We start from the raw sequence: 21,702 nt of genomic DNA on the forward strand, positions 1-21,702 counted from the left end.
TTTCCTGTAGAGTATAAGACCAAACGCTAACTGGTCGCATGGTTCCTGTGCGTAGACACATGAGCACGCGAAAAAACCACTCAACCTCTAGTGAAATAAAAAACCCCATCCAAATCAATGCTTCTGTGCACACCTTCATTGGCCCCCCACTGGTGTAGGGGCTACACAACTAGTTAGTGTTCTCTTGCTCAATAAATTTATATTAAAACATAGATTCAAGGGAAGGGTTTTCTGCACAGTTATGCATGGTGCATGACCATGCTCAAAGCCATTGGATAGGTAATTAGGTCCTATGGTGCAGTCCCTCAACTCTATTTGACAAGTGTGTGTGGTATGGTCACGAACCATGTACGACAGTGCACACAACCTTTTTACCATAGATTTGTTAAAAGGGTTTTCTTTCTTGTGACCATGCCTAAAGAAATACAACCCTTTACTATTTGCCACAAGACAATAAATGAGTTAGTCAATGTGATAGAGGACCAAACGCACATCTCATCAACTTAAAATGAGTAGAAGTAGTTAAAATTACTAAAAGATGTCATTTTATATTTTAAGGGGAAAAGAATGCTACTTGATCACGTGTGGCGTGCAGTTCTGTGCCTAGACACAAGGCCATGTGAAATGACCGCTGCACCCCCATGAAAAGGCAAAAATTCCCAAGGGTGGGACAATCATTCCGTGCAACCTTGTGTATAAGCGCAGGAGCTGCACGTCACATGCGACCACGTAACATTCTCTTTCTGATATTTTATATTCATCTCCAATTTGATGATATTTTGATAATTTTACTAAAACTTTGAATCAAGTTTGAGTAACTTTCATTGTTAACTTTAGATTAAAATTTGACCATTCAAATATATGTAAAGTCCTCCAGCCGATGCACTAACCCACATACTCTCAAATAGTAAATAGCGAAACGTTATACGTCTTTTTTTTGTGGAAGAACTAGCGTTATACTTCACTTTGGCTTTGGATGACCCTAGAAGGATCATTTATTAAATAAATAATAAAAATTTGAAAGTTTGATTAAAATCATTAATTCGTGTGATTATAAAACCTCTTTTTTTCAAAGTTTTTTTCAAAACGAATCAAAAGTGACTTCACTCTTCCACTTCCCTAAGAAATTCGTACAACGGGGGAGATGCTTTCAGCTTTAACGAAAAGAACGAAGCGTCGTAGTGATCAGTGAACCCTTTCTTAATTTCTACATCTCTTTCTTATGCACCGACAACCCTTGCTCTTCTTCCTTCGGTCTGTAACTCTTCCTGCCTTTTTGTCCATCAAAACCCTACTTTTCCCGCCAAACTTTCGCACATAACTCTGTTGGAAGGATGACGAGTCGTGGCAGAAACAACTTTGATCGTGATCTTAATCCTGGTCGTGGTCGACCAAATCCTGGTCGTGGTCGTGGTCGTGATCGAGGTCGAGGTCGAGGTCGAGGTCGAGGTCTTGGTCATGGTGGAGCAACTGTAAGTTTTTCATCTCCTTCTCCATTCCTTTTTGACTTTTTGATACAAGAAACTTGTAGAATGCAATCTCGCATAGGTTGGAGTCGGAATTGTGTGCCTGATTTCTGGAATAACAGAAACCTAATCTGAATATGAGTATGAGATTCTATAGCGACATTGTTGAATTGCCCAGACCCGTTATAAGTAACACGATTGGCATGTATTTGGATTCATCTGCCACACAGGAAACAGATCATTAGACTCCTTTATTGTCTCCGGAATTGAAGATAGTGTCAACTAAGTTACTGTGATTCACCGCATGTGCCCATTTTGTTGCTTCTTTGTTGCTTACCCACCACCACGAATCCAAAGTTGCAATCAGATGTTTACCAACCAAGATCAAATTGTTAACCTTAACCTTAAAACTCGAAACATGATCGTGAGAAGCAAAAGGGACAACTTCATAATATCGTACAAGATTATCCGAATTTTGATTTCTTCATCAACAATTCAGTGTTACTGCTTTCTTATAGAAAGAGGTCCAACCAAAAAGAGGTTGGGGGGGGGGGGGAAGTGAAGTAAACATCCCAAATTTACTGACAGTTTAGTTGAGTTGAAATCTTTTCCTTCTTTTCTCTGAAACATAAGCTCTTACTTTTTGGACAGGGCTCTGGATCTAATGTTAAAGATCATGGTGTTCAAGATTTCAATCGCAACCCCCTGGATGAGGCTTCTAGCGATCAAGGCAGTACTAAAAGTACTGATAGATATTCTCCTTACAGAAGTTCACCCCACGGGCAATCCTCACCCAAGAGGGAAGCAAATTGTAGTTCAAAGTGTTCTCAGTCAGCAATTGCAGTTGGTTCCTCCTACCAGCAGGGTGAGTGTATGTTGCCTTCTTTGGTTGGTAAAGACAGATCATCAAATACTGAAAGAACTCAGCAGTATTGTGCTTCAACAAATAGAGCAGTGGACAATTTCTCAAGACAGCTGAAGAACTCCTCAATGGAGGATTCCGCCAACCAGCATGATAGATTTTCTATTAGCAGTGACATACCTTCCCCTGCTGGAAAAACTCATCATGAGAAGGCATCCTCTGAGATGGCAGCAGATCACTTTAGAACAGAACATTCTGAGCATTTACCCATGCATGTACCTTTTGATATATGCCAAAGTAAAAGTAAAAGTAAAAGTGGGTCTGCATTATCACTAAAACCTTCTTTATTTGCAAAAAACAAAGAAAAAAGGAAAGAACAAGAGTGCTTCAAGAGTAGTGAAAAACATATCCTCCTGAGGAAAGGAATGGTTCTTCTCAGAAAATACATCAGTCTCAGTAATCAGGTACTATCTCCTTCAATCCTCCTAAGCTTTAGTACATTTTTTTTCTCACTGTGCAAATATTGGTGCTGCGGCATTTCATATTAATCCAGAAATTTCACGGTCATTAGATACATTAATAGGGAAGAAGTAAGAAGGGAACCATTAACTTACTGCAGACTCCGTAAATTGACTCACCGTTCAATTATTTCAGCCTCATTTGCATGAAAATTAATTTTTACCAGATAGTATCACTGTCACTATCTGATTCAATGCATTCTCTGGATGGTCATAAATATATTGTGCAAGAATGTAGGTTGTGTATTTTTTCTTCTGTGTTGAATCATCCAGTTAGAACCCCCCCCCCCCCCCCCCCCCCAAAAAAAAAGTACACTCTTTTACACCCCCATCCAGTTGGTAACTTGTGGAATCATTTGTTCGCTCGCTGCTCCCAACCCCTGTCCCTCCTGAAGCACTGATATTATTGAGCATATTTTGAATGATTGTGGTGATTTGGTGCTATTTGTTTTTGCATGCATCCCTTTTAGTTCTAATTATATATGTTAATGTGTCTTCATTTATTTGGTTGTAGATCAACATTATAAAGAAGTGTCAAGAACTTGGTTGCGGTCCTGGAGGATTCTATCAACCTGTTTTCCGAGATGGTGCCAAACTACATCTGCAAATGATGTGCCTTGGTAAGAATTGGGACCCAGAAATGAAATCATATGGAGATCGCCGATCAATTGATGATGCATGCCCACCCAGTATTCCTGTTGAGTTCAATAAGTTGGTTGAACAAGCAATTCTAGATTCCCAAGTCTTCATAAAGCAAGATCAGAAACTTAGCAATGTAGAAGATGTACTTCCTGGAATGTCACCAGACATCTGCATTGTTAATTTCTACACTGAGAGTGGGAAACTTGGTCTCCATCAGGTGTGTGATGTACTTACTACATGCTTAATAGTATCCTGCTTTGTAAGATTTCTTATAGTGACATTTTCAATGAAAAGAATAACATAGCTTCAAACATTCGAGATGGCAAAATTCCAAACCCAAATATGTATGATGCAGATTCATCACCCAATAGGGCTTGTTTCATTGGGAATAAGTCTAGGGTTGGGTTACATACATGTTGGGCCTTTGATCCCATGGGTTTCTAATGTAATAGGCCACTTTTATGGGCCTAAAATAAGGGTAAATAGGTTGCATACGGGATTAGCTCCCATACTTAGTTTTATTTCCATACTTAGCTTTTTATTTGGTGTTTTAAATTTAACCGGTTCAACCAATGGTTCAATTTAAGTTATTTTAGTAGTTTCCTTTTAAGTATTTAAGTTGGGCGGAATTAGGACTCTATTTTTTAGTCTATTTCAGTTTCCTAGTTAGTTTAAGTTACCTAATAGGTTTAGGATTGATTTAGGCCTTTTCTTTTAGTGTCTAAGTCTATTATTGAGTCTTCTATATAAGTTTGTAAGGGAGGCCAGCATTGAACACGAATTTGATTAATGAAAAAGCTTTTGTTTGCTGCCATAGCTGCTGCTCTGCTCTGTTGAGTGTTGCATTATGAGTCATATCAAGGTGAAGGGACTGGTGAATCGCCAGTTGACTCCTTGCGTCTTGCAGTACCAGGAGGTTCGTTCAAGTGGGATTGGTGGATTTCCAATCGACTCCTTGCGTCTTGTAGTATCGGGAGGTTTGCTTCAAGTTCTCTGTCAAGTTTTCCTTTCAAGGTTTTGAAGATCTCCATCAAGTTCTAGTTCAAGATTCAGTTTTATTTCAAGTTTTCATCTTCAAACAAGCTGCTGCCATTGAAGATCTGCAACAAATCAGATCCTGGTTGAACTGGCTCCTAGTAGGTCTCCTACCTTTCTAGGACTACATCAATATATTTTGTCATGTACTCAACTGTTGAAGTTCAGTTAAATTGTTCTCTAATTGAAAGGAATTTAGGATTCGTGTTAGGTAGTATCTGTAAAGTGTTCATGTACTCTACTATAGCCTTATCCCGACTAACTTGAGTTGCCTGTATAGACCCCTTTAAATGATCTATTTGGAGCCAGGTCCATGGTGGGACCTGACTTTAATGATCTTGATATGTATCAGCTGATTCAGCATGATTCTAGTCAAGTTTGGATGCAAACATCAGGGAATTCTTAAGTATAGGCAGATGCAGATTAACAGCAGCCCATATGCCTGATCCAATTCCAATTCTAATTCAACAGTTCCACTTGTCCTTCTTCTTCCTTCTACTTGTACCATGTCACTCCTTATTGGTGGATTTTTTAATTTTATTCTTTATATTTATTTTAAAGATGTCTGTCCATCACAATTCACTTATCCTCATTGTTACCTTTTGGTTCCAATGTTATCAAAGTTGTTGCTTTTGCCTTTGGACCTCTTGAGACAAAGCATTGACACCTAGGCATGCTTTGTTGACAACAAGAAATATGATACCATATTCTTACAATAAAAAGGATTAGAATATGCAGTTGGATATATGATATAAGATCATAGTTATCAAGGTGGGAAGGCTACCATGGCGTTTTAGAGGGTAAAAAAACAAGGCGACACCGCCATGGCAGCAAGGCGCCCGCCAAGTCGCAGGACGCCATGGCGTCGCCATGGTTACGCCTTGATAACTATGCATAAGATATTAAGTACTTTATTAGGCAGCAAGGCACCCACCAAGTCGCAGGACACCGTGGCGTCGCCATGGTTACGCCTTGATAACTATGTATAAGATATTAAGTACTTTATTACCTCAAAAGGGTTGGGGGTGAGGGGCAAAAAGAAGCAATATATCATACCGAAGTAGATAATGAGAAAAGAAAAAGTGAACAATAAGAACCTGTTTTCTATTTTGTTGGGAATGATGCAATCCCAGGTCACAAACCCTGCTTTGGTATCTCTATAGGCTCACAAGCTTAGTTGTCACGTCGTCTAGGTGTAGGAGTAGGGAAAAACTCAAGACTACATCAACAAGGCATCAAGTAGGTGATCAAGTCTCCCTTCCAGCAAAGGGTTACTCGACCCCGACTCCTTGTCAACTACATAGCTGTCACGGCGATCCAAGTCGGTGGAGGGGTGTATAATCGATATGTTGACGCATCTCCCATTGCATTGCCATGGCGATCATGACGACCATGTTTTATTTTTTTATTTTTAATATCATTTAGTATGCTATAATATATACAATTAACAATATGCCCTATAACATCAAAAAATTGCTGATGTGAATATGTGATTGTGTGGTGGTGCTTCCTGCTATTGGTGTTGCTTTACCAAACAAAAAAAAAAATTGTTCTCTCCCTCTCTGTATGTGTGTGTGTGTGTGTGAGAGAGAGAGAGAGGTGGTGGACTACTGGGCCACTGGCTGTAATCTCTATCTGTGGATGTGTGTGGCTGTGTGCAAGGGAAGAAGAAAAAAAAAAAAAACTATTAAATGAATAGAGTGGAGAAATCTAGCTAAGATTAATAATCTTTAATGCAAGAAAGAACTACAAATTCCAACGGTAAGAGAAGATATTTACAAGGCCAGGAAAGAAGAAGAAAAAAGAAAAAAAAACCCTCTCTGTGACTATGCGCAAGCCTGCAAGGCAAGAAGAAGAAGAACCCCCCCTCTCTGTCGACTGTCTCTCTCTATCTCACGACTCTCTCGGTCTCTCCCTCTTTTTCTCTCTCTACGTGTGTGTGGAAGTCGCCGGAGGACTGGGAGGAGAAGAAGAAGAAGAACCAAATAAAATAAAAACAAAAAACACTTTACTTACCTGCTTCAGTAGTCCTTCGGAGCCGAGGAAGGAGGGTTCGAACTTCAAAGAAGTGAAGAACTTCAACTATGTCGCCATCGAAGTGTCGAGCACTCGAGCCGAAGAAGTTTGGTTCTATTGTTCGAAGAAGTCTGTATTCTGTAACTTTCGATTTCTAATTTTCGAGTTAGGGTATAATTGTTTAATGTTTTTAAATTTTTTTATGTTAATGTGTATTGCAGGTGTGACTTTTCAAGTTACGCCTCCAATACACATTAAGGAAAAAGCATTGGAGCTCTTAAATGGTTTAAAAAAAAAAAAATTTTAAAAACCTAAGTTTTATACACTGAAACACAAATATCGACCGATATGGCCATATATCGTGGTATGGAGTCCATGGCTACGCCATGGAGGACATATCTGTCGATATTTGTGCCTCAGCCAAACCTGCGGTCGATATGCACACTTCTCCATCACCATGACGCCATGGCGACGCCATGACAACTATGGTCAACTATGCCCAAAAAAGTAATAGATAAGTCCAGTTAAGGGTCTAGTGGCAAAATTGTAGATAAATTAAAGTTTTGTGTCCCTTTTGGTAAGTTAACAGGAGCAAGGAGAAACCAGGAATTAAATTAAAGGGAATGTACCATTCAGGAATTGGAATATTAGAGTGGGGATAAAATAGATTAGGATGTACCCAGTGCATAAGGCTCCCGCAAAAAATAGAATAAAACCAGAAAACAGGGGGTATTGTGTAGAAGTGTCATTATCTGTAAATAACAACATAAGGTTGTCTTCAACCACACGATCGAAATAGGACAGCGGTAAGGCAAGCTTGATTCAGGTGGAAGAACTCACCCGGATGGTCCCCTAAAGCTCCGAAATTTGATGCAAAAATCTGGAAAATCTAGGTATCTTGAGAACAACCAGCATCGGGCCCAAAGGTCAAGTGGAACAATCAGAATATTATTTTACAGCTAGGTCTTGGTGGTACGGAAGAGAGCAGACCTGAGTTTCAATTTGAAATCCTCAACTCCAATTGATGATCTTGCTGTGGATTTGCAGGAAGGACTGTGTTTCAGACAAACTCTTTGGCAAGCAATAGGCTAACCACAAGCTTCTCAAGAAGAGGGCTGATTTACTTATCAATTGGTGGACCAACCCAATGTGCCATAGGGCCAACCAGCCTAGCTGGACCATCTCACATGGCTGGGAGTTTGTTGGGTCTCTCAAACCCAAAATGGTCTGGGGTATATTGGTCTATTTTTATTGTCTTTTTAAGTCCATAAGCTGGCCGATGGGTTTACTTGATAAGGTGGGGACCACAAGGCTGCAAAACTTGACAAGGATTTAAAAGTGGGCTCCACAGAGGAGAGTTGGCTGCTGCACTTTGAAGGCTTCTAGAAGACTTGAAGATCTTATTTAGTTCACATTTTTTATTCAATCCTAGTTTTTATTTTTGAAACATTTTCAAAGTTACTTTCTATTTTATGTGAACTTGAGGGGGGCAAGACTTTGCTGGCTGTATATTTAATGGCTTTTAGGATCCTCCCCACGATTTATGATTATGAATGAGAATTGCTTATTTCAAGTTTGTGTCCTGGAGAGAGGATGAAGGGCTGAGAGAAATCTTCTTTTCTGTCTTTTTCCTTCTTACATTCGATCCCCTGCTGCTACTGTTGCCATGGGAGACAAACCACTGCTGCTGCTACATCTGTGAAGACCTGATTGCAACCTTGATCAACAACCAATACTGCTGCTGTCGATTACACCATCAACTGAGGGCCTACAGCCCCTGCGGCTCAGTTGCTGCAACTTCCAGAATCCAGAACCCAGCAATCTGTTACCCTTTTGTGTTCATATTTAGGGCATCACGAGGGCCCGTCCTACTCTTCATTTGATTTTGCTTGGTTTCCCCAATTGCAGGCCAGATTGATATCTCCAATAACCTTCTATTTTGAAGGCTGGTTTCTACTTTCAAGCCCTCTTCACAACTCAACATTCGCTCATTAGAATTGGCTGATTTTTGGAGTATAAGATCCATTCAACACCACCTCCACTCGATCGAAGTTTGGTAAAGATCTGCTGGCTGGTTTGTTTCTTATTCTCTAAGTTACTAACTCTGGTTTTGTTGCTATTTTGACGTTCTGCTGCAACCTATCATCGATCCTACTCTAGAGTTGTTCTTACTTGAACCTCTTCTACATTATTTGTTATCAGAGTCTACAGTTCGTCTTCATACATGTTATGTTGCTATTTTGATGCTCTACATTATGTGCTATTTTGATGTTCTGCTCCATCCATGGAAGATAGGACCTTTTAAAGGTGAACGCATTGACACTAATTCTTAAATGTTGGAGGAGCTGCCGTCAGACATGAAGATAACCAGCCGAGTTTGAAAGTAAATGGAATAGGCATGAGACAGATCGAACAATCTCTCGTGGTTTGGGCAGTTCGGTAGCAGTAGGGAAAAGTGGAAAAAAAAAAAAAACAGGTACTAGGAGTGGAAAAGGTTGAGGTAGTAATGCAAAAGTCGACCTCGGACGAGAGAAACCAACGGGTGATCGATTGCAGCCAGGATCAACACAATAAAGATGAACAAATTGAATAACTGAAACTTTTATTGCTTTTTCTTTTTTTTCTTTTTTTTCTGTTTACATATGAAAGAAGAACATAAAAAAAAGGATAAGAAGAAGATATAGATAGATGAAGGGGGTGGGGGATAAGGATAGGAGGGGTAGGCTATCTTAGCCTTGGGTCTCTCATCCACATCTATCACAGCTATTGAAACAAGGAGGATCTGATGAAGGGGGATAGGGATAGGAGGGGGGGTAGGCTATCTCAGCCTTGGGTCTCTCATCCACAACTATCTCAGCTGTTGAAACAAGGACGATCTCCCATAATTCTATCCCAGCCTTTTTTCTCCAGTACCAGCAGCAGTTCAACAGAGATTGAGCAGGGTAGTAAAAGAGAAGATAGAAGAGAAAAAAAGGGGTTAGGGGAATGGCTATCTTAGCCTGGTTCTCTCACCCACAACTATCCCAGCTGTTGAACAGGTGTTTTACTCCCATATTCGAGTGCAAGAATGCCTCAAAATTTCATTCATTAATTCATTGGTGGGGGGGGGGGGGGGCGCTCTAAGGGCATTACATATTTATGGGCAGATATGCTTGCCTTACAAGTAAGAGAAAATTAGAAACAAGGAAGGTACAATTTCCATGATCACTTTTCTGTTCTCCTCACATTGCAAGTAGCTACATACTTCATCTAGGGAGGGAAGAGGTAACCGCCCCAAAATTTGTTCCTGGATTTGTCCATATTCCGGGTTCAGCCCACCAAGGAGAATCAAGACACGTTCCTTCTTAAGTGTTCTATATACCTTTGCTTCATCCTTGGGGTTGACAGTTGGTGGTTCCTATAGTGATCATACTTCTCCCAAAGGCCAATAACATTGTTATAGTACTCAGAAAACGGACCTATCTCCCTACTTCATTGTGATGACTTTCTGAAGGAGTTGCTAAACCTTCACCGAGTCACCCATTTGGTCAAAAGTCTTAGAGATACTCTCCCAAAATTCTTTGGCCTTTTCTCATAAATCTCCTCCCAATCTCGGGTTTTCATAAAGAAAATCAACTATGTCATAACAGTGGAATTCTCGGTCTCCCATTTCTAATATGTAGAATCACTTGAATTAGGAGCCTGGATGATGCCAGTAATGTATCCTAACTTCTCCCGACTTTGCAAGGAGAGCTTCATAGGATGGGCCCAATCTAAATAGTTGGTATTGTCCAACTTAACAATGGAGATCTGAGTATTATGGTTCTCAAAAGCAACCTGATTAGGATGGGGACTACCTGATCCACAAGTCTAAGCTTTCGTAGGTCCACTGGCCTTAGACATAATGTAGTAACACACTGAAAGATGTAGGGATGACATTCAAATCAAATGGAGAGTCAATACTCAACCCAAATACTAAATACATATTCCCATTACTCAGAAACAAACCCAGTAAGAAGAAGAAACAAAACACAAACTGGAGGGAAACCAATTCAAATACCCTCTTCAAAGGATAGCATCATCTCTTGAAAACTCAAAATATCCATACAAAGTAGTTCACCAATATTACTGTTGAAGTACTGTTCACGTAACACTGTTCACGCCACACATTGTTGTTCACGTGGCACTGTTCACGTGAACAGTAGTTTAAACTCCTAGTTCTATTTTGAGTTATTTACTTCCCTTGTTTTTAGTTTCCTATTTTCTTTTTGTTTCCTATTTTACTTTTGAGTTTGAGATGTGGATTCCTATTTGTTCTAGGAGTTTGCATTCCTAGCTCTTTCATGTAATTATGTTATTATAAATAAAGTGGTGTGTGAGAGGCTGGACATTCATTCAGTTCCAGATTTCCTCTCTTTTCTCTTCTTCATTCTCGATCTCTCTTCTTCTGTGCTGCTCGATTTTACTTCAGTTTAGTTACAATTACACAACTACAAGCAGTACACATAACCTTTAGAATGCAACGAAGAGCAAAAAATAACTGTGATGGCGGTACTGAAGTCCACATAGAGGTGAGTTATGCTCCAACAACTCCCATCTTCAATTACCATGCCATTGGAGGGGATTTAAGGGGTCCCTTAGGTGATCCAAGTGGCCCTACCCCAACTCCGGGCCTTGGATATCTGAGAGAGAGAGCAAGTTGTTGGAAAGAAAGGTTCTTCTCTCCTCTATATTGATTTACTTATTACTTAAAATTAAAAAGAAATTACAGTTCTTCTCTCCTCTATATTGATTTACTTATTACTTAAAATTAAAAAGAAATTACATCCTTACCCCCGATGCTAAATATGTGATAGTCAAGGGAGGTAAAAGATGAAAATGTAAATACACATTACAGCATAATGGCCTACTACCCAAATTACCCTTACTACATGATGAAATTACGTAACTCTAATAGAAACGATCCCCCGATCTGCTCTAGCTTAATTGTTTGAACTGTGCTTGAAGAAGTAAGTATTTTCATACCCACAGTGTTGTAATTTTTTACAACCATTGTTGCCCAAGAAGAATGTCACAAACCTTCAGAGGTATAATGTGACGTTGTACTGTATCGATCAACCCACCTATAGAAAAGGTGAGCAAACACCTATTAGTGATTTTGAGATCAGTGTTGTTCTCCTTGGAAACCTTATAGAGTTTGGGTTGTGGTTCTCTCTTCAACCAAGGATTTAAATCATGTTAACAGTCGATGTTGATGATTGGCCATATCTAGCCAGATTGGACCGATCTAGATCAGAGAAGCCTTTTTTTGTTAAAAAAAATCACATCCATAATATATCAGCTAGTACATATCTAAAAGGTAGAATGTCACGTTGCATTGTGATCAACTCACCTATAGAAATATAGAATAGGTGAGATCACACCTATTATTGATTTTGAGGTTTTTCTTGCTCACTTAGGAAACCTTATAGAATTTGGGATGTGTCTCTATCTTCAACCAAGGATATAAATCATGGTATCTTCCAATACACAGGTACAATACTGTGTTTTAGATCTTTGTTTTCAATCCAAGCTTGCGAACAGCTTCTTCACAAACGACGTTGGTACAACTTCAGCTGTCAATTGCCATAGTGTATAGACTGTCGTTAAAAATATTGTTGTGATGCCAATCATCATCATCGTAGGAGATCTTGTGTATGGCCAAAAGAGGGCAAAGAACATACCAAGGCTGCTGCTGCTACTGTCCATCACTATCAGTATCGTTTACCTCACTAGGTTCACGCTCTCCCTCCAGATAGACTCTCTTTCGTTTGTTGCTCTTCCAAAGCAGTAGACATGAGACCTTTATCAACAAAAGCAATCAAACAATTAAGACAATAAGCAGAGAAATATCTGTACTTGCACGTAAAACACTGTAAAGGCTGAAGAACTGTTTACTTTTGGCTTGTTGAATGACTTCACCGGTTGAGAAGGATGTTTACTTGCACTATTCCATAACAACCTAAACACCAAGGAAGGGGAAAAAAAGCTATCTATAAGATAACTAGAATGAGGGAAAGGATGAGTATAGACTTTGCTCATGTTAGATGCATTAAAAGTGACGATGGTATATACGTAAAATTAGGGTTTTCTAAAGTAAAAGAAGCTCTAAAAAGGATGAAAATAGCCAAGACGCCTGGTCCAGATGGGGTCCTAATAGAAGTGTGGAAGAGCTTAGGAAACTATGGTTTAACTAAGCAGTTTAATAAGATTATGTGCACTTTGAGAATGCTAGATGAATGGAGGAGAAGCTGTGTTCCGATGTACAAAAATAAAGGTGATATCCAATGTTGCAACAACTATAGAGGCATAAAACTTATAAATCATATTATGAAAATACACCTGAGAAAAGATGCATCTATTTCTGAGAACCAATTTGGTTTTATGCTGGGAAGTTCTACAGAAGAAGCTATCTATCTACTTAGGAAACTCATGGAAAGATTTAGAGAGAGCAAAATTGATCTTCGCATGGCCTTTATTTACCTAGAGAATGCTTATGACAGAGCTCCTAGGGATTTAATCTTTCATGTGCTATAGATGAGAAATGTTTCAAGTAAGCATGTGGACTTAATTACAAATATGTATGATGGAGTGGTGACGTGTTAGAACTTTTAGGGGGCAAGGTAGTGAATTCCCAATTACAGTTGGGTTACACCAAGGATCAGCCTTTAGCCCTTATCTGTTTGTGCTTATCATGGGTGAGTTAACCAAAGGCATCCAAGGTGAGGTTCCTTGATGCATGCTTTTTGTTGATGAAACAAAAGCTGGAATTAATAACAAATTGGAGCTATGGAGATCAATCTTGAAATAAAAAAGTTTTAAGATAAGCAGAACAAAGACGAAGTATATGGTTTGTAACTTTAGCAACTCTGGAACGGATAATGAGGGGGTTAACAATTGATGGGATGGAGATTCCACAAAGTGACCATTTTAGGTATCTAGGATCAATAATTAGTAAGGAAGGTGATATAGAAGATGATGACCCAAAGGATTAGAGTAGGTTGGATGAAGTGGAAAGGTGCATCCGGTGTGTTATGCGATCAACGGAGACCTTTAGAACTTCAGTAAAATTTTTACATTCATAATACCGGCTATGATTTATGACGCTGTGCATTGGGTGGTCAAGAAGTGCCATATACATAAGCTATGTGTACCAGAAATGAGGATTCTGAGATGCATGAGTGGTAAAGCCAGGAAGGATAAAATAAGGAATTATATTATTAGCCCTGATTCAAGATAAGCTACGAGAAAATCGGTTGAGGTGGCATGGCCATGTTCAACGGAGGCCTTTGGATGGCCATGTTCAATGAAAGCCTTTGGATGCCCCAGTTCGGAACATAGTTATCAAGGCGGAAAGGTGACCATGGCGTTTTAGAGGGAAAAAAGGCAAGGCGACACCGCTATGCCGCCCAAGGAGTTTGGACGCCATGGCGTTACCATGGTGACTCCTTGGCGACACCTTGATAGCTATGATTCGGAAGAGTGACTTGATTATGATTGAAGGTGTTAAAAGAGCAAGGGGCATGCCTAAAATGATCCTAGGAGAAAAGACATGCATAGTTTAGGTCTTTTTCCAAGTATGACGTTGAATAGAGCAGTTTGGAGGTATAGGATCCGCGTTGCTTACCCTGGTTACTGAATTTAAGGCTGAGTTGTTGTTTCTTAGAAGCTCCTCTAACTATAAGGTTTTTTTCAGACTTTCCTCTAGACTTTCCTCTACATGATGTGCTACATAGTTGTCAAGGCGTCAATGTGACCCATGGCGGTGGAGGGTTGCCTAAGCACTTAGGCGCCAAAGTGTTATTTTTTATTTCCCCCCTTTTCTAACATTATTTAGTAGAGCACAAAACCAGCTTTCCAACAAATCCAAGATTGCATAAATTTGATTTATATTGAAGGAGATATGTTCCAGTCAAACCTTATTTTGTATATGCGAATGCTATCAAAATCGCGCTGAGGTTGCAAGCTGTTTCAAAATTGTGCTTCTAACACCTCTTCGTCCCACTCAAAATTAGACATAGTGGTTGTGTAGTAAAATTTGCCACATTCCTCAACGGTCATACTGTCTAGCCTCAGTTGTGCAAACTTGATGTGCATACTCTGCTTGTATTCGGTCGCTAAAGATCACCGGTTTATGGCCTCTTATTTCAGCTTAAGTGTTGACAAACCAGATGCCTCGAGTCCAATTCTGCTGCTGGAACTTGATCCACCAGACTCAAGCCGTACCCTTTAGTTTTACTTCAAGAAATAAAAGCTTTCTAACTTCTGTCAACCCGTACCATCAGAAGAATGTCTCTAGGCTATGAATCCATTTAAGGTATTGCTCTAGATTATTATCTTATAGAAATCATGGACATACAATTTGACTCCTCTTTCACCTCCGTAGGGAGCATCGTCAGAAGTTCCACCAGCCCATGGTAGTGGTGTAAACTGTTGCGGTGGCAGTGGTGTTGCAACGTGAGACTGGCACTCTGGAATGGAATTGGAAGAATCCTCAAATTGATTTGGACTCTTTCCTTTATCCGAAGGTGCCTATCAGTCAATTGAAGCTTGCAGGAATGCCATCATGGTCTGAAGGGAAGTAACAGTTGTGTTGAGGGTATCAATGTGATCCTACAACAAGATATTAGAAAGCTCTAATGCAGTCAACTGTTTGTGAGTCGAGTAATGACTGCACGGTTTACCTCCTTATGGGAGTTGAACTGCTGGATAACCTCACTATTGGCCACCATGGCTTAGGGTATAGAACACGAATTTTGGTTCTGATACAGATTGATATAATCTCTGGTCAAAAACCTTGCTTTTGAATCGCTATGGGCCACAAGAATAATAAAATTCAAATTATTGGTCTAGGGGACAAATGGTCCCTTTTGTTAAGTTAACAGGAGCAGGGACATTAAATTTCAAGAGAATGTACTATTCAGAAATTGAAATATTAAAGTGGGGATAAAATAGATTAAAATCAGAAAACAGGGGTATTGTTTAAATAAACAATAGTTGTACTTATATGTAAATAACAATATAAAGTTAGTCTTTAACCTCACAATCGAAATAGTCCAGCGGTAAGGCTAGATGGTTTTAGGCAAAGATCTGCAACATTTAGGTTTCTTGAGAACAACCAACATAAGGCCCAAAGATCAAATGGAAGAATCAGAATATTTTCTGCAGCTAGGTCCTGGTTGTATGGAAGAGAGCAGACCAGAGATTCAGTTCAAAACTCTCAACTCCAATTGGTTATCTTGCTGGGGGATTTGCAGGCAGGGGCGCCTAGAGGCAGTGATGCTAATCCTCCAAGTTTAAAAGTGAATGTAAGAGGCACGACAGAGATCGAGCAGTCTCTCATGGTTTGGGCAGTTTGGTAGCAGCAGGGAAAAAATAGAAAAAAAAAAATGTTAATATGGAGTGGAAAAGGTTAAGGTAGAGGAAAGAGGTAGGTTGAACTTGATAGCAAAGGAAGATGGAAATAAAAATGGAGGAGATGGGAGGACCGATAGTCGATCATACTGGTCACTAGACTCAACCGTGATGGTAACTAAAAGGCATATTTCATTCAATTCTGTCTAAATTGTTGGATTGCAAGCAGATAAATAAAAAGAAATTACACTCACACAAGGAAACATGAAGTAGATTTAAACAAGGAAACTGGAAAACTAGAATCTCTTACGTATTCTACTCCTTCCAAAATAATACAGAATAAAAGAAATAAAAGATTACAAATTTACAATATCAAAAGCCTGGTTTGGGTCTGGTTTGCATTAGTCTGTTTTTTCATATCGGGTCATGCCGGTGTCAAGACATGATAATTCTACTGCATCAAGGAATAAGAACCATGTTATGTTAGCTAGGCAGATGTCAGATTTGCATAGGTTTGCCCTCTATGAATTTAAGAGGTAGAATTGCTTGTCATTGATTATGATAATTTAGTCGAGTTTCTTCTTGGTACCTCTCAGGTCAGATTTAACCTTGAATAAATCTTTGGAGGATGATGGTTCGTTTGCTCTGGGGCTTTGTTTCTTTGTTCCCCTTTTTTTCTATTTCTCTCTTTTTCCTAGTCTTCCCCCTTCCCGATTTTGTAGGTGAACCATCTGAATCCCAAGAGATGGGTTTTTTGTTGGCATGTTAGGTAAGTTTCTCCTTTTTTAGTTCCCTTTTTGTTGGGACTTTGTGCCTTCTGGTATGACGTTCCACTTCTTCTTTTCTTTTTTGGTTTATCTTTTCAGCTCCCCCTTTTGCACTCATCACTCTCAGTTTCCTTTCTCTTTTTTCTCTCGGTTGATTCTCTGTTGGGATCTTCTTCTTTTCGCGTGCAAGTTGTACGCTTGGGGTTTCTCCTTGCGTTCTCAGCTTGCATCTCTTCCAGTTGCGTTCTATTGCTTCCATTGATTCTTGTTCCCTTCACTCTTCCTCTCCTTGCCTCCGACCTTTGAGCCGAGCTTGGGGTGGGGGACGTCAGGGTTACAAAAAGCGTGGTGGTGGTAAGGGCCGCGAAGGTGCTGGGGCTAATGGTAGAGTACGTCATTTTGATTCCTGGAGGGTTGAGGTTCCACCTGCTTCGTGCTCTTTGGTTCCTCTTGAGAAGAAAAGCGATATGCTTTCTTGCTCTTCCGTGAATGCTCTGTCCCGTATGATTTATGGATATGCTGTTGGTTTTCCGAAACCGGACAAGGATTCTATGTGTAGCTTCCTAACCTCCCTTTGGGATTGGTTGGTGTGGTTTACATTTGCTGCTATGATAAGGGTACCTTTCATGTGGAGTTCGTGATGGCAGATAGCAAGGTCAAATTGCTTTCCAGAGCTCCTTGGTGGTGCGAGCTGCATCTGCTTTGTCTTGTGTCCCACCCGTGAGCATGAGGCGTTACCTATTTGGGTTCAACTTGTTGATGTCCCTGCTGACTGTTTCTTGGTGCAATCTGTTAGACAAGCTGTATCATCCTTGAGCCGTCTACTGGATCTGCATCTCAACCCAGTTGAGCTTGGGCTCCCTAGTTCTTCTGTTCGAGCAAAATCCTCTTCAAGTTGAAACTTGCAGTCTGCGTTTCGTCAAAAATCAGGAACAATGCTGGAACTTCCTTCCCAGTTTCCATCACGTACGAGTTCCTTTCTCTCTGTGCTCACTTTGGCAGAATCGTTCATGACACCGCTCATTCTCGTTCCTTAATGGGTCTACTTTGGTGAAGCTCCCCCCGGTGGGATTCTTTGATTTTGCACTCACACCTCCTATTCTCATCAACTCCTTTGCTGATTCAACTTTTCAGTTTTGTATGAACATTTTGGACCCTTGTATTTCGACTGATGAGATTGATGAGATTGAAGCTTCCAGTTCTTACTCGCCGCCTGCCCCTCTGAATGGAGCTGAGGAAATCCCTGCTGCTCCCCAACCGTCTGATATGGATTGTGATAACTTAAGGAATTTTCCTGGTTTCAACCTCAATGTTGATACTGGTTCTGGATTTCCTGGCGGTTTTATTGGTCATGGTGATCTACTCTAGGCTGTTATGGTGGGTGATCCCTGTACCCCTTGGCTGAATGGTCCATCTTTTGTGCCCTTCGAAAGCCCTCCCCCTTGCCCTTCTGTGCCTCAGACGTCTTCATGGGTTATCATTCATCAGCACTTTTATTCTGGTGGCCACCATGCTGCAGGACCTGAAACTTCCCCTTCTTCGTCTCTCCCTACACCTCCCCCTGACCTTTTTAATGGCTCCTTTAGCCTTTGTCTCTGTTTCATGAAAAGGAAATTACTCCCTCCGGTGTTTAGCTCCTCCCTCTCTGCAGAATTTGATGCTCTCAAGCATTACTTCGTTTACTCCCTGTCTACTTCCTCTGACCCTTCTGGTTTAGCATCAATGTTCAAGGATTGGCTCTTTGATTCCTCTTGGGAAGAATTTATTGATTTTCAGTCTTTCACGCCACGTGTAAGAATGATGAACCCAAATCTTGGGAGGATGATGGTTCTTTGCTACCAAACCGGCAATCATGGTCAAAGCCTTTGTCTCGAAATGGAGTCCGATTGACCTACTGTATGTATTCTGTGGTTCTTGTACTGAAACTATATGACATCTTTTCATATCGTTTGATTGGGCTAAGCATATTTGGGCTGCTGGACCTTTGGGCCTGAGAACGGAGTTTCTCTCGTCTGCTTCACTGGAACAACTCTGCTTTTCTTTCCTCAGAAACAAACAATTTTACAAACCTCTTATTAAGTGCTTTTTTATATTATTATTATAACTTGATATTTTATTTGGCAACACCGGAACAATGTTGTGTATGGGTTATCTTCGAGAGACCCTATATGGGTCATTAGAACTACTTCTAAATGGCTGGCTGATCTTAATATTTATCTTCCGCTCTCCTCTGATAGATCATCTAACAAGGTCCTAGATAGAGTGGGGTGGACATATTCCATTTTTTTAGACGGCCATATTATTTTGACTACTGCAGGTTTTTTGGACAAAGCTGGTGAATTGGAAGAGGATGTGTGGGGTCTTCAATTGCGATTAGAACAAGCGGTCTGGAGAAATGAATAAATCACTACTTTTTTGCCAAAGCCTATACATCCTTGGCCAATACACTTGATACCAGACTCCCTTGCTGATACTCCAATATCTGTTACTCTCCATCCTGCTCTTTTATCTTTTTGTAAATCTCTTTTGGTCTTTTCTTGTAATTATGGTCACTCCTTTTTCTACACAAACTATACTTAAGATATATAATATTTTTCTTATTATCAACAAAAAAAAAAAAAACCACGAATATTAGCTCTTGGTTGCTTTGTAGACTCCTTTACTTTTTTTGCATCTTTACAAACCATTGATGAACTCTGTCTAACCTGTTTACCCTACTTAGCTCTATAAAACTTTCCTTGTTGATTTCTTAAATAATCTAATATAACCGCTTAGGATTTTAAATACCATACGGCATTAGGGCCTTAACTTATAGTGATGGTGCCCATAGGCTTAAGAGCTACTGTGTTTCAGGCGTTTTCTTGTCCAACTTATCCATTTTGTGTCAGAAAATAATAGTAATACTTGTTTGTTATTAAGGATCATGGACACATCATTTTTATAACCGGGGCCATCCAGCAGTTGAACCTTATAAAACTACCAACTTTTCCACTTTGATCTGAAAATATACACAATGGAATACAGAAACAGAATCATACCATAAAAAAAATTGATAAGCATTGAAACTCCAATTCTTGATGCAAGTGGCTTCATTTATTTAATAACTTATTTCTGTTTTGAGTTTTCCCAAAATTGTTATTATGTTTTGTCTTTTTTGAACTGCATTTTAACTGGTCATAACCTGATAGAACCCGAACCAGGCCACTTTTTAGTTTAATGTTTGGACTGGTTTTAAGAAATATGAATGGACATGAGTATATCATGCGGATTATAGATTAAAAGGGTTTTTTAATCTCTAAGGTTTGTAGAATCTGGATTTCATGTTGAACCCAATTCCAACTTGTATACCAAGCTACCAAGATGAATTCTGATTTCAATCGGTACCTCTTGACTGCTTGCTTTATGGATTCTCTGGTATATGCACAATTTATAGTCATGTTAACTCTTCTGGCCACAATTGTATTTCTCTTGTTTTAATCTAAAGCTTGAGTTAAATGTGGTTTTAATTCCAAGTCTCAAGTGCTTTTGAAATATTTTTAATTATATCCAAACAACTACTTTTGATTTCTCATTGAATTTCAAATATTTTATTGACCTAGGATCCCTTAAAAATATCTGTAGCACTTCCTCTTGTTATATATTGGAATATTGAAACAATAAGAAATGGAGAGAACTGGTTTGTAAAGAGAGGTTACAAGGCTCTTTGGAAGTTACAGTGTTCTAGTTGATCAGTGTCATAAATCTCATATTTCAAAGGTAATCTGTTAATATATTGATGTCTTTGTACTCTGAAAGTTTTTCTGAGCCGTGGGTGCAGGAAAAGTACAGACATCAATGGCCATAAATGTCCTGTTCCCCTATAGTAGGGGTTTGATAATATCCCTGTAATGTTCCCCAATACCCTATGGAGACTATCCGAACCCCTCAGTCAAGGATTCACCCTTGACCATGGTGTGGAAAACTCGAACTTTTAAATTATGTCATCCATTTATTTTCGTTCAAAACACTCACCCTAAATGTTGTAGCAGTTCCTCCTATTGCAAATGAATTGATAACAGTTGCATGATTTTGAGTTGCTATTGCCCATGATACACTAAAGAATTTTCTGATTTCTTGTTATATTGCAGGATCGAGATGAAACTCCCGAGAGTTTAAAAAGAGGGTTACCTGTTGTCTCATTCTCCATTGGTGACTCAGCGGAGTTTCTGTATGGAGACAACAGGGACCCTGATATGGCACACAAAGTTGTTCTCGAATCTGGCGATGTGCTTATATTCGGAGGTGAGGCAAGGCATATATTTCATGGGGTGCCATGTATTACGCGTAACTCAGCTCCAAGTTCTCTAGTTGAAGAATCAAACCTTCTTCCTGGACGTCTAAATCTCACATTTCGAAAGTATTAGAAACTTCCTCTACTAGCTGTGTATTTGGATGGTACTTGTAAGTAATCTGTTTCTTCTGATGCACTTGAAATAGATTGAAGTTTTTGCAAGTATTATTGTAGCTCCCCAAAGGTTAAAAATTCTGTTTGACTAAAATTATTATATTTCATCAAAGTTTTTAATTTGCAAAGCAACATAAAAACCTCATGGATCGAGTTAACAATTCAGGCATATGGTTGATTTATTGTTTATGGTTTTTGCTCAGGCAGTTTAAGCAGGTTGGACTTTCATCTATTATTACATGGGTATAATACATTAAATATTCATATAATATATCATGTGTATATATATTTAGGGAAAAAGAACTGAGTCCGGGAGTGTGGCCTACGCCAGCACTACCATGAGTCTATCTCTCACCTCTCCATATGAAAAGACACTTTTGTTCCCTTGTTTTGAGGAGAGAGATAGAGACATGGGAGTGCTGGCATAGGCCACACTCCCGGACAGAAAACTACTTCCCATTTATTTATTACTGTGGAAAAGACTAGAAAGGTGTTCGAAGTGGAATATAGCATGTACATGCAAACCATTAGTTACTGATCATTAAGGTACTTAACGCATTTTAAGCTACTTTTACATGTT

The 21,702-nt window shown here is 39.6% G+C and overlaps 1 protein-coding gene across 1 annotated transcript; it reads left to right on the plus strand.

The window, feature by feature from the left end:
• The first annotated feature begins 2,470 nt into the window (after window positions 1-2,470).
• On the plus strand, window positions 2,471-21,393 carry LOC122670585 (alpha-ketoglutarate-dependent dioxygenase AlkB-like). Its single transcript, XM_043867523.1, has 3 exons — window positions 2,471-2,792; window positions 3,361-3,705; window positions 20,806-21,393. The coding sequence occupies exons 1-3, from the start codon at window positions 2,553-2,555 to the stop codon at window positions 21,079-21,081; spliced, it is 861 nt and encodes a 286-aa protein (XP_043723458.1). The 5' UTR covers window positions 2,471-2,552; the 3' UTR covers window positions 21,082-21,393.
• Window positions 21,394-21,702: the final 309 nt, after the last annotated feature.

The sequence above is a fragment of the Telopea speciosissima genome, chromosome 8, assembly GCF_018873765.1.
Source record: "Telopea speciosissima isolate NSW1024214 ecotype Mountain lineage chromosome 8, Tspe_v1, whole genome shotgun sequence".
Classification (NCBI taxonomy): Eukaryota; Viridiplantae; Streptophyta; class Magnoliopsida; order Proteales; family Proteaceae; genus Telopea; species Telopea speciosissima.

Excerpts from the sequence above, each read along its gene's own strand:
- LOC122670585 (XM_043867523.1), top strand. The coding sequence starts at position 2,553 with ATGGCAGCAGATCACTTTAGAACAGAACATTCTGAGCATTTACCCATG. Across the intron at positions 2,793-3,360 it reads ACATCAGTCTCAGTAATCAG|ATCAACATTATAAAGAAGTG; the intron begins GTACTATCTCCT and ends ATTTGGTTGTAG. Across the intron at positions 3,706-20,805 it reads GGAAACTTGGTCTCCATCAG|GATCGAGATGAAACTCCCGA; the intron begins GTGTGTGATGTA and ends GTTATATTGCAG.